Source organism: Danio aesculapii, chromosome 12 (genome assembly GCF_903798145.1).
Source record: "Danio aesculapii chromosome 12, fDanAes4.1, whole genome shotgun sequence".
In the NCBI taxonomy this organism is placed as follows: domain Eukaryota; kingdom Metazoa; phylum Chordata; class Actinopteri; order Cypriniformes; family Danionidae; genus Danio; species Danio aesculapii.
The window spans coordinates 50,190,504-50,203,395 of record NC_079446.1 but is presented as its reverse complement, the minus strand read 5'-3'; the positions used below and the strand labels follow the sequence as shown (position 1 = coordinate 50,203,395).

Below are 12,892 nucleotides of genomic sequence, written 5' to 3'. Positions count from 1 at the left end.
GAATGAATGAATATTTATTCCATCATTGTCGCCATCGTGTGGAATTAGTCAAGTAGTGCAGCTCTGAGAGAAGATCAAGATTCAGATGTCAGATAAAAAATGCATAGTTTATGCTGAACAGATGAACAAATGGTTGAATAACACAATATATATATATATATATATATATATATATATATATATATATATATATATATATATATATATATATATATATATATATATAATCTTCATATTATGAGTAGCATAACAACACAACAACTATATTAGCATGTATTGTTTATTAAGAATATTAATCATTTTAAAATTCTCAATAATGCCCTGTTTAATGCAATAAAAACAATAAATGCGTGTTTAATACTCTTTTTCTTATAATTTGAGCCACATCGGGGCGTCTTGTATTCATTTACAGTATATGGGCGTGTCACTCCACTGCTCCCAATAGCAGCCGCGCACGCGCACTTGGAGGTGTCAGTGAGCCAAGATGGCGGCGTTCAGAGCGGGTCTCCTGACCCCAGCTCTAACTAAAGGAAAATCTGCTTCAATCTCTACAATTATCCGCGGAGCGAGAGCAGGTGCTGTTTCATGCACATCTTTCTCACTTATACGCTCAACATACGCAATATATTCAGTGTTTTGTTGGATAAAACGCACGATAACCTTCACGTCAAGGCCAGTGAGCTAACACGCTAAACGAGCCCACCGTCGCTTTTAGCAGTTGGTAAACAAATATAATTGACTACGTGCTAGAAATAAGTGTTTTTTAAAGAAACTGTTATTTGTTTACATTTGCATTTCTATAAATGTGTAGTTTTCTTTAAGGCGTTTCTCGATCATGAATCTGGTGCCGAAGATTAATTGTCTGACAGTTAATTGTAATTTTTAATTCTTTTAAAAACATCAGCGTTTAATATAGTTTATTTACACCTTTTCCGGGAATTAGACGAGCTAGTTAATTCCTTCAATTCTCTAGAAAATGCTAAATATTATATATTAAGAAAGAAGCGTCTTTTTTCATTCAGTCTCATTTAAGTCAAGCATAACTTTATTCCTATATGTATATGAAACTCTAAGGAAAAGCCTGTCTTTTGCATGACATAAACAAAACCCACATTAATGCTTAATCAGTTAATGACGACCACATGATTCGTCAATGATTGTGACAAGCCGAATTTGTTTGCGTTCATGTTTGTATTCTATGGGATTTGTGTGTAATCTGGTATTTGTGTGTTGAATGTCTGTCTATTATTATATTAATAATAATATTAATGTGTGTGTGTTTGTTTGTTTTGTTGCAGCGTCTGGTTCTTCTAAGGATGGTCTGCCCGGTCCGTACCCCAAAACCCCAGAGGAGAGAGCAGCAGCGGCCAAAAAATACAACATGAGGCCAGAGGATTATCAGCCCTACCCTGATGATGGCTGGGGGTGAGTTACAATTATGAGCAGTGTTGCCAGATATAGCTGACTGATTCCAGCACAGAAAGTGTCGAAAAACTGCTGAAAACCAAAAAGCACTGCCCAACGATCAGTAGACTATAATAACCTGTCGTGAGGCTGATGAGCGGGGGGGGGGTGATTGAGATGTCGTGTTGGGAAGGGAGATCACAAGCGTTTCTACACTGTTCTAAGCATATATATGCGAAGAACGGGAGCTGTGGCATCTCTTTGGGAGCTCAAAACAGGTTTATAAGGGCAGACCGGGGCTAGTGGGCACGCCGTTGTAAAACCGCCCAAATTTTCACTACCCACCTATGCCATTTTTTACCCGCGAAATTAAATTCAAAACCGCCCAATCTGGCAACACTGATTATGAATATTGTGTTTTGTCATCAGAAAGCTGAATGTGTGCTGATTTATTCAACCGTTGTGCTGTAGGAGTGGTGATTACCCCATGCTGCCGGACCGATCGCAGCACGAGAGAGACCCTTATTATCGGTGGGACCATCCAGATCTCAGACGAAACTGGGGAGAACCGGTGAGACATGCAGTTTAATAGTTCAGTTCAGACACTTTATTTATCCCAATGGTGCATACAAGTAGCTTATATAAATATTTATATGCATAAAACACACACTGTTGAAGTCAGGATTATTCAGCCTCTTGTTAAATTTGAATTCTTTCATATTTTTTTCCCCATTTTTTTCTTTAACGAAAATTTTTTCATCACATTTCTAAACATAATTATTATAATAACTCTTTTAAAACTTTCTCACCAGCACATTTGCTTGAGTATAAAACTTACGACGTTCCCTGTACTAATATATCTGACCATTTTTATAACACCAACATGACTTCTTAGATGGAAGTGCTTGCATTTAGGAAGTAATTTAGTGAGTGTGAATGCTTTTCAGATCATTTAGGACAGTGTTTCCCAACCCTGTTCCTGATGGCACACCAACAGTACACATTTTCAACCTCTCCCTAGTCAAGCACACCTGAATCAACTCATCAGGACATTAGAAGTGACTCCAAAACCTCAAGTTAATGGGTCAGAAAAGGGAGACATCCAAAATATGCACTGTTGGTGTGCCTTCAGGAACAGGGTTGGTAAACACTGATTTAGGCTGCATTTACACTGCACTGTTCAAGTGATTCAATTCTGAAGTTTTCTCCCATGTGGCACAGATCAGATATGGCCCATGTACGTGTAAGCAGGAACAAATCGCATGGATTCCGATTTACTCAAATCAGATTCAGGCCTTGTTCATATGTGGAAACTTATCCGATATGAATCAGATCTGTGCCCTCGTGTCTGCAGTGTAAGCAGGTAGATCGGATTTTCATCTGTCAATGCGAGTCGCGCATTATTAAAACCCGTAGCGTCATTAACTTCAGTAGAGTCCCAACCTTAAATCTCATACACAAGGACTTAAACAGCTTTTATATTGTCATACACTCTCAGAAATAACGGTACAGGAGCTGTCACTGGGGCAGTACCTTTTCAAAAGATACATATTTGTACCCAAAGGGTCCACAGTGGTACCTCAAAGGTGCATATCAGTGTCCAAATGTACCTAAAAAGTACCTTTGAGGTACCATTATGGACCCTTCAGGTACAAATATGTACCTTTTAAAAAGGTACTGCCCCTGTGACAGCTCCTGTACCTTTATTTCGGGGAGTGTACAGCACAGGTATTTAAGCATGTTAACGAGAGCAAGAGAGTGCAAAAGCTGGTGAACAGATTACATACTGGAATAGAGAAAGAGCGCTCTTTAATTATCAGCTGTTAGTCAGCGCCCGCTCTATTTTTCCCCTGGTCATTGCACCTTTGCCGTGTGCTGTGTAAATGCAGAAGATCGGATACGAGTCGCTTTTAAAAGATGATGTAAACAGGTCATCAAATAAATCAGATACAGTCACAAAATCAGAATTGACCATCAAGATCTGCAGTGTAAATGCAGCCTTAAATGAACATTGTTTCACATGTAGGCTCATTATGCACTTTAGTTTACCTCAGGCTTTTACTTTCTGCGTTCGCACGAGAGCTGTCACTGCACATGTGCTTTCAGTATTGTGTTTGCTGAACTGCTTTGCATGACTGTGCACATTCCACTTAGTTTGACATGTGGATGCACACTCATTCATGCTGCTCTTCAATTCCATTGCATGCCTTTGAAAACAGAGAAAACCAGCAGCATATAATGTGTAAAGCAGCATGCGTTTTTACCAGTTATAGTTATTTTTCCTCTGATTTAGAACGTAGACAAGTTTAGATTTAGAAGTAATTTCTTGTCTAGCTACCTCACTATATTTTCATGTGGGTGTCTGATGACTGAAAACAGACCTGGTAGCAGATATCACATCTCTTACTCTTTACCTTTGTTAACATTTATTATTATTATTTATTTAGGATATGCGTTTTCACATTCTGCCTGATTATTACATTTTAAAATCACTATAATGAATGAAATATGACGTGTTTTTTGGAAGAATGCACATGCATTGTGTTGATATTATGTTGTCATTCTGGTATTATATAATGAGCGGCATTAAAATGGTCTAAAATGACAATAATATTGTTCATCGCAGCATATTTAGGTGCAATAAATCGCATAACAGAGAATAGATATGGTAACAGGCCTACCAAATAAATCATAACCTAATATTGCATTCATATGCGTGACTAACCAGATTTTAATGTCTTTGCAAACGCTCTTGTGTGAATGCATCAGTCATTGTATTGTGCTGTGTTTGTTGTTCGTGTTGTAGATGCATTATCACTTCGACATGTACATCAGGAACCGCGTGGACACGTCTCCCACACCGCTGGACTGGCGCACCATGAGACTGTGGCTGTTTGGGTTTCTGGGTATCACCATGTTCATGTTTGGCATGGGGGAGGTTTTACCCTGCTACCAACCTGTGGTGAGTACAGTGTGCTGCGTAATAGCCAAAATGCTTAGTTTGCATTATTTTTTTAAGGGCTGGGCTGTACAGTTAATCTAATTTAAATTAATTAACCTTTATTAACATTAGTATGGATGTCATTAATCTAATATTTAGTGCCAAATTCAGCTTGTACCACTGTAGGTGAAGTATAAAAACAATTAATGACGCTGTTATACAATTAATGACATATTTATAATCAAAATCATGTTTATGACATATTTATGACAAGTTTTGTTGTCTTGGTAACGTCAAGTTGTCATGATTAAGACACAGACAGGTTGTCATGTACAGCAGTGTTTCCCAACCCTGTTCCTGAAGGCACACCAACAGTCCACATTTTCAACCTCTCCCTAATCAAACACACCTGAATCATCTTATAACATCAGAAGAGACTCCAACACCTGAAGTTAATGGGTCAGAAAAGGGAGACATCCAAAATATGTACTGTTGGTGTGCCTCCAGGAACAGGGTTGGGAAACACTGATGTACAGTAGTCCCTCACTCTAACGCAGTTCACCTTTCGCTGCCTCGCAGTTTCGCATTTTATTTAGTGCACTTTGACATGCTTCAATCAATCTCCTCCAGGTCTCCTGTACAGTACAGAATGTGCGATTAATCGAAAAGTTCAGTTTAGATTTTGGCTTCTAACGATTATGAACAAACATTAATGGAGATAAACGATGATTGCATCATATACCGCCCTCTTTCCTGTTGTGCACATTTGTCGCTCTGCAAAGCTCAGTTCCACATGACCATTACTTAAAGCATGTACTGTAATGTAACGTTTGCAGCTCGGGATGCTCATCGTTCACTGATGTTCATTCGAATCATTCATGTTTTTAAAAGCGTGAAAGAGATCGCATGCTGTTGTGTGTGTGTGTGTGTGTTCAGCTTCAGAGATGAGCAGAGCACACACACATCTAAAGTCATCTTAATGTGAACACTTTAATGGCCAAATACATTCAAATGTGTGTTAAAACGCGGTGATTATTGATATTAACCCTCATTTATAAAATAAACAAACAAGTTGAGAATCAAAAGACAAGTGAAAGAGAAACCATAAATCAGAACCGCACTGCTCTTAAAGTGACAGCGCGCAATATTCCTGCTGCCGACTGTTTTTATCATTAATCAAACAACAAAAGGAGGAAATCCCTCACTGCTCTTGACTGAAGGACTGCTGGAGCTGTAAATTTAAAGGGTTTTTCTTACAGTGAAGATGTTTAAAGCACAGTTTGTTTCATATTTTTTATTCTAAAGTATTTATTTCCCTTTCCTTATATACAGGGAGGAAAATAACTGTGTATATAGAGTTGAAGTCTTCCCATTATTATTATTATTATTACTTCCCCTTATTATTAACCCTCTTGAATTATTAGCGACCCTTTCCCCCCAATTTTGTTTAACGGAAAGATTTCTAAATATAACAGTTTTAATAACTGATTTCTTTTCTCTTTGCCATGATGACAGCACATATTATTAGACTAGATATTCTACAAGACACTAGTCTTCAGATTAGGGTTAGGGTAAAGTTAGGGTAATTAGGCAAGTCATTGTATAACAGTAGTTTCTTCTGCAGACAATCAAAACTAATATTGCTGAAGGAGCTAATAATATTGACCTTAAAATGGCTTTAAAACAATTAAAAACTGCTTTTATTCTAGCTGAAAACAAATAAGACTTTCTCCAGAAGAACAAATAATAATAATTTTAACTTCAATAATAATAATTTTGACTTCAGCTGATAATCGTTTTGAATAATCCTGATTACAATTATGACCAAAATAATCTTGATTTAATTTTTCCCCATAATCGAGCAGCCCTAACAGGATGCGTTCAGCTTGCCAAATTTACATAAATCTTCGATAGCTAGCGGTGTGAATTTTTAACAAGGATGCAAAAAGGGTTGTAACTGTCTGCAGCAAGACCATCGAAAAGGGGAACGCACACCGGATGCGCTACGACGTGCCATGCATTTTAGAATTGTAAACATAGATTCATATCGGGTATATCAAGTTTGCGGATGTCTGCAGTGCCCAGCTACGACTCAAGACACTGCTCATATTTCTGCCGCGCCACAGAGCGCCATCTGAATAGTTCATTTTAAATAACATGCGAGTGTGCGCGTCCTGTGTATGTTACTTCCAACTGTCATATGCGTGGCACATCCGGTGCGTGACCCCCCCCTTAAGGATGGAGTCTGCTTTCGCTTTGTGGATCAGCGTCTGCAGGAAAAAAGAGCATTACACTGGAGGACAACATTATCCTCACAAAAGCTAAAAAGCTTTATGAACCTTTTGCGGACAGCGATGAGTGTTTGAATATGACAACAGGTTTGGATCTTTGGTTTCGTTCTATAATTCTGGACTTATTTTTCTACAAAGGTTTAAACTAGTGGTGGGCTGTTATCGGCGTTAACGCGAGACTTTTATCACGCGATAAAAAAATATCACCGTTAATCTATATTTTCAAAGTTGGATTGGGAGCTGGGTCTATTCTATGCCAGCTATGACGACTTTCACCTGGATGTTTTAGCGCGGATGTATACCAGTGAGCCGTCTGACAATAAAGTGCCCTTCTGAATTAAATCAGCAGGATGCCCTTCTGGATCTTTTACACGGACATCTGTAGTCTAGTGGCGTTTTAATAATTAAGCATTTCCTGAAATTTTGGCTGACTTTAACTCCAGTTCTGCAGTTTCACATTCACTCATGAACATTTCATTCATGCCCCCATGACATACTGGGCTATTAGAGGCAAATAAGGAGTAACTGGTGAGAGTGTTAGGGTATTTAATAACGCACGCTGAATGGAAAGAAAAAATCTTGTGTGTTTGTGTGCGGTCCTTTACTGACAGCCGTGTGTGTGGATCTTGTCTGAAAATATGGCAAAGTCCTACATGACGGTAATAGTTTGCTGGCGGTGTTTACTTCAATAATGCCACTAATATCTGCATCCTCCACATGTCTTAATTCTGTTTAGTTCAGTGATGACTTTAGTCAGATTAAGGTCATCAAATATCGCTGTTTGGAGCTTATGTAGGCCTACAGTTCAACATTCATCTTTAACTGAATAAACAGTGAGTAAACACAAGCACATCATATTGAACATACTTTATTTTCATCACCGATTATCATAGTGGATCAGTTTCTCAAGCAGTTTGACAAAACAGGAGAAACAGGAGATGAGCCCCTGGTCTAATGCGCCACCTGGCTTGAGAAACCCATTCTCAAAGATATATTATTTGGGTAGCGCACATATTCTGAACGCCTTCGACAGAATTCAAATGAGCCATGTTAGTCTAGATTAATCTAGATCTAGATTAATTCTAAGATTACAGTGAGATTAAAAAAAAATTAATCTATACCCACCTATAGTTTAAACTTTGACCCCCGGTTTCACAAACAAGGTTTAAGGCTAGTCAAGATTAAATTGTCTTAACTCAAAATAACTGAGATGTCTTAAAATACATCAGTGTCATTTTTTTGTCTTCAGGTGCACACTAGTAATACATTTTTCTTAGGCCATTTTTATAAATGTGGCTTAAAGCCTAATTTAACTAAGGACTGGTCCTGGCTTAATCTAAGCCCACTCTGTGAAACTGGGCCTGAGAGTGTTTAAACAAGAGAGAGAAGTGTGAAGAAGTTAATGCCTGTCTGAGAAAAGTATATAAAGTGTGTAGTGAGAGGTCTTACAGTCTTAAAACGTCTATAATGATTGTAAAAAATAAAGCAGATTTCACCTATTGTGGGTTATTTTTAGAATGTAACTCCTGCGATTAATAAGGGACCCCTGTATATGTTATCATAACAGTGTCATCTTTGCATTTAAAATGTCATAACTGAGCGACTCTCACTTAAAGTCATGGATGCATAAAACCTCATTCACATTCATGACGTCATATGATGATTATAAAGGTTTAATGACAGTCTTATGAACACATCCTTCAGTTAAAGTGGTATTAATTGCTGCAACAACACTTACTGTCTGTGTTATCCACAAGCTTTCTCGATGTGGTGTAAATCTTTAGGAATTAATGTGTGATTTAGCTTTGTTTGGTTTCTTCCAGGCAGCCAAACAGTATCCTTACAACAACCTGTATCTGGAGAGAGGAGGAGATCCAGAGAAAGAGCCTGAGCCTGTCAAAAACTACGAGATCTAACGCTCTTCTATAACGTGTGTATATTTCTGTCTCTCTAATAAATTACATTTAAATGTCATCTCTTGAGTTTGTCATTTATTTGTTTTACTTGTATGTTTTGTTGAAATAAGAATGTCATCAGAAGTTCATTCATTCATTCTCCTTCAGCTTAGTCGCTTGTTTATCAGGGGTCGCTACAGCGGAATGAACCGCCAACTATTCCAGCATATATTATATATTATATATAGCATATATTCCAGCCGCAACCCAGTACTGGAAAACACACATACACACTCATTCCCACACACACTCATACACTACGGCCAGTTTAGTTGATCAATTCCCCTATAGCGCATGTGTTTGGACTATGGGGGAAACCGGAGCACCCGGAGGAAACCCACACCAACACGGGGAGAACATGCAAACTCCACACAGAAACACACACTGACCCAGCCGGGACTTGAACCAGTGACCTTCCTGCTGTGAGGCCACAGTGCTAACCAGCCACTGTGTCAGCCGTCATCTGAAATTGATTTCATTTAACACTGCTCAGGTATGATTTTATAAATATATTCAGTCATTTCTTGTGTAACTTTTATTTTATTTCCATCAAATTCTTTTATTTTGATTTATGTGAACACAAAAACATGCCGTAGACGATCAGCATATAGTGTGCATAGAAATACAAGTAATGAGTAGGCCCACACGGAATCTGAGCACACAGATTTCCGCAGATTTTTGATTCTGTTTATTTACTTGTGTGTAAATCTATATTTATTCAGTTTTTCAATTTATTTTAGTAATATTGACTAATATTTAAATGTTCATGTAATTTATTTACAATACAGTTTGTAAATAATATTTTCTGTCTTAGTACTGTTGATATATGAGAGACTTGCTTTGTTTACCAAATAAAGTGGATCTAGTTGGATTTGCATTGTAAACATTAAAAAGGTATTATTTTTTAGTTCATATAATAAGGTTTTGATATTATGATAATAATTATGATACTTTATGATACTCCCAAGATAATTCTGCATAAATCCGCAGATTTTTAACAAAATTCTGCGCAGAAGTAGCAAAAATGTCTGCAGATTCTGTCTGGCCATAGTAATAACCAAGATACAGGTTGTTAAAAATAATAATATTAATAATAATGCCAACAACAATAGTGACAATAAAAAGAAAAAAAAAGAATAAATGACAAAGACATACTAAAACAAATAAAAATAATAAACAAATATATAGTTGAAGTCAGAATTATTAGCCCCCCTGTTTATTTTTTCCCCAATTTCTGATTAACAGAGAGCAGATTTCTCCAACACATTTCTAATCATAATAGTGTTAATAACTCATCTCTAATAACTGATTTATTTTCTCTTTGTCATGATGACAGTAAATAATATTAGACTAGATATTCTTCAAGACACTTCTATACAGCTTAAAGTGACATTTAAAGGCTTAACTAGGGTAATTAGGGTAACTAGGCAGGTAAGGGTAATTAGGCAAGTTATTGTATAACAGTGGTTTGTTCTGTAGACCAGTGTTTCCCAACCCTGTTCCTGAAGGCACACCAACAGTTCACATTTTCAACCTCTCCCTAATCAAACACACCTGAATCATCTAATTAGAACATAATAAGAGACTCCAACACCTGAAGTTAATTAGTCAGGTAAGGGAGACATCCAAAATATGTACTGTTGGTGTGCCTCCAGGAAAAGGGTTGGGAAACACTGCTGTAGACTATCGAAAACAAATATTGCTTAAAGGAGCTAATAATATTGACCTTAAAATGGTGTTTAAAAAATTAAAAACTGCTTTTATTCTAGCTGAAATAAAACAAATAAGACTTTCTTCAGAAGAAAAAATATTATCAGACATACTGTGAACATTTCCTGAATCTGTTAAACATCATTTGGGAAATATTTAAAAAAGGAAAATAATTCAAAGAGGATTTTACTAATTCTGATTTCAGCAGTGTATATATATATATATATATATATATATATATATATATATATATATATATAGATCTCGATTTGACCCTACACGCGATCTTATTTCAGCTTGTCTACAATTCAGCCAATCATATTTTTAAGGTCAGGAGAGAAGCGTAAAGCCAGACACAGTCTACACAGGTACACACGGTCTTCACAGCAACATGGACAACAATGAGCAATATGGACACCTTCAAATGGTGTTAAACATGTCACATACTGTATATATAAGGTATAATTCACCCAAAAATGTCATTTCTGTCTTAATGTAATGATGCAGACGCAAAATGCCACGTGAGCTGACGTTAAACATCATTTGGGAAATATTTAAAAAAGAAAAAGTAAAAGGGGGGCTAATAAAATAATCTAAAAAATCTTCTCTCTGTTAAATATATATATATATATATATATATATATATATATTATCAGCTACCTGTAACTTTGTCAGTGTTATCAATGTAAGTCAATGATTACAGGTTAAGCCTAATCAGCAAAGCAAGTGAGTATACCGAGGGTATAAGTAATTATTGATTCTCAGAAGTCATAATACCCAAACAGCTCATGGAAAAAAGTAAGCATACGACGTATACGTGCGTATAAACCCGACTACACCACTGGCCCTGTGGATGAAGTTGAAATGATTCTGTTGATGATCTGGATTCGTGTATGCATGCATTACCATTGCCCAAACTTCATCCAAATCGACGCTGGAAGAAAGTTCTGAAGTACCTGCTCTCCAAGAAAAGTCTAATGACAGAGGGAGGTACATTTTGTCTAAAAAGTATGTATATAGTTTAGAAACCAATCCCTGTGTTCCTTGAGATTCATGCAATAGTTTCAGCAAGGGGTGTTGTTTAAGAGGAGCCATTTACAGGACGCCATAGGTTTTCATGGCTGCAGCTGTAAGTAAAAGAAAAAGGAGGAGCTTTACAGATTAATCTTAAAGGGCACACAGTTTACCTCTTTTTTCTGATGTAATATTAATATTATGGCTCTTCTGAGTGTGCCAGTTTAGGTTCAGTTTAAAACACAATTCAGATTGTTTTATTATAATGTGTTAAAAAGTGTCATGTTGGGGGCGTGTCCACAGCTCGCTGATTTAGGGGTGTGTTGCTTCACATGTAAATTAGTTTCGGCCTCCCGCCCAACGTAACAAGGGGGTGGGGCCATGAGCTCACCCGCTCTGTGTTTGCAACAGAGTCAGACAGGAAGACTGAAAGGAGCAGGAGAGAATCAGCATTCAGTCGTACATGTACGACTCGGACACAGACCAAAGCACGGTGTGTTTATATCAGCCCAATATGACGGTCTATACACCATACATGCACATATGGCTGTCCAAACAGCTTGAAAAGTAGTTTTTTTGTTTACCATAGGTGCCCTTTAAATTAAAATGTAGAAAGTTCTTATAGATATAGAGGCTCTTTTCATCTATTAAATGTGAATACCTTTGTCATACCATTTTCGACACAGGCCAAACTTAATTGGATGTTTACCAATTAATAAACCGTGGTTATTAAAGATAGAGAAGAAGAATTCCAGCTTGACTTAATATTACAGACCTTTTCTGCTGCTCTCCAGACTGAGTTACAGTTCAGACGTGTCATATGAAGAGGCCAAAACTGAGTTTACACTTATTTTTAGGTATATTAGCAAACACAATTTCATTCAACTTTAATGGAAGAACCTAATTTTTCTTCAAGCGAACACCAAGAAACTTCAATTTCACCATCAAACCAGCAAAGGAACAACTTTTATTTTTTTAAATGTGTATTTTTGCAGGTGTACACACACACACACACACACGCACGCACGCACGCACGCACACACACACACACACACACACACACACACACACACATGTTAAGTTCATAAATAAAACTGACAAATATTTTACTGATACAAAACTATCAAAAAATAAACAAATACAACTTTTATTTATAATTCAAACTAAATTAAACATAAAATATGTTTGTTTACGAATAAAACTGACACATATTTGACTGATATTATTTTAATCAGTATAGATGCATGTAAATTAGCAGATTTACTTTGATTAAACAAGACTTGGGGATAAAATATCTCAAATATTATAGAAAATTAAGTATTTATTCAGCACTTTTACCATTAATGCAAAGTTGAGATCAACTTGCAAACTCTCAAAGGGATAGTTCACCTAAAAAATGAACATTTACTTACTATTTACACACTCTTGAGTGGTTTCAAACCATTAGAAGTTTGGTTGAACACAAAATAAGACAGCTGGAAACCTGCGATCACTGACTTCCATAGTAGGAAAACAAATGGAAATCAATTGTGCAGAGTTACAACATTTTTCTAAATATATTTTCTTGTGTTTATTTG

General features: G+C 36.8%; 1 protein-coding gene across 1 annotated transcript; it reads left to right on the top strand.

Annotated features, from left to right (window-relative positions):
* Positions 1 to 448: 448 nt before the first annotated feature.
* ndufb8 (NADH:ubiquinone oxidoreductase subunit B8) lies at positions 449 to 8,610 on the top strand. Its single transcript, XM_056469993.1, has 5 exons — positions 449 to 575; positions 1,299 to 1,425; positions 1,876 to 1,975; positions 4,211 to 4,366; positions 8,460 to 8,610. Exons 1-5 carry the CDS (start codon positions 485 to 487, stop codon positions 8,550 to 8,552), a joined length of 567 nt encoding a protein of 188 aa, XP_056325968.1. The 5' UTR covers positions 449 to 484; the 3' UTR covers positions 8,553 to 8,610.
* Positions 8,611 to 12,892: the final 4,282 nt, after the last annotated feature.

Coding starts and splice junctions, on each gene's coding strand:
- ndufb8 (XM_056469993.1), top strand. CDS start 485: ATGGCGGCGTTCAGAGCGGGTCTCCTGACCCCAGCTCTAACTAAAGGA. Junction 1,426..1,875: donor TACCCTGATGATGGCTGGGG/GTGAGTTACAAT, acceptor GTTGTGCTGTAG/GAGTGGTGATTACCCCATGC. Junction 4,367..8,459: donor TACCCTGCTACCAACCTGTG/GTGAGTACAGTG, acceptor GGTTTCTTCCAG/GCAGCCAAACAGTATCCTTA.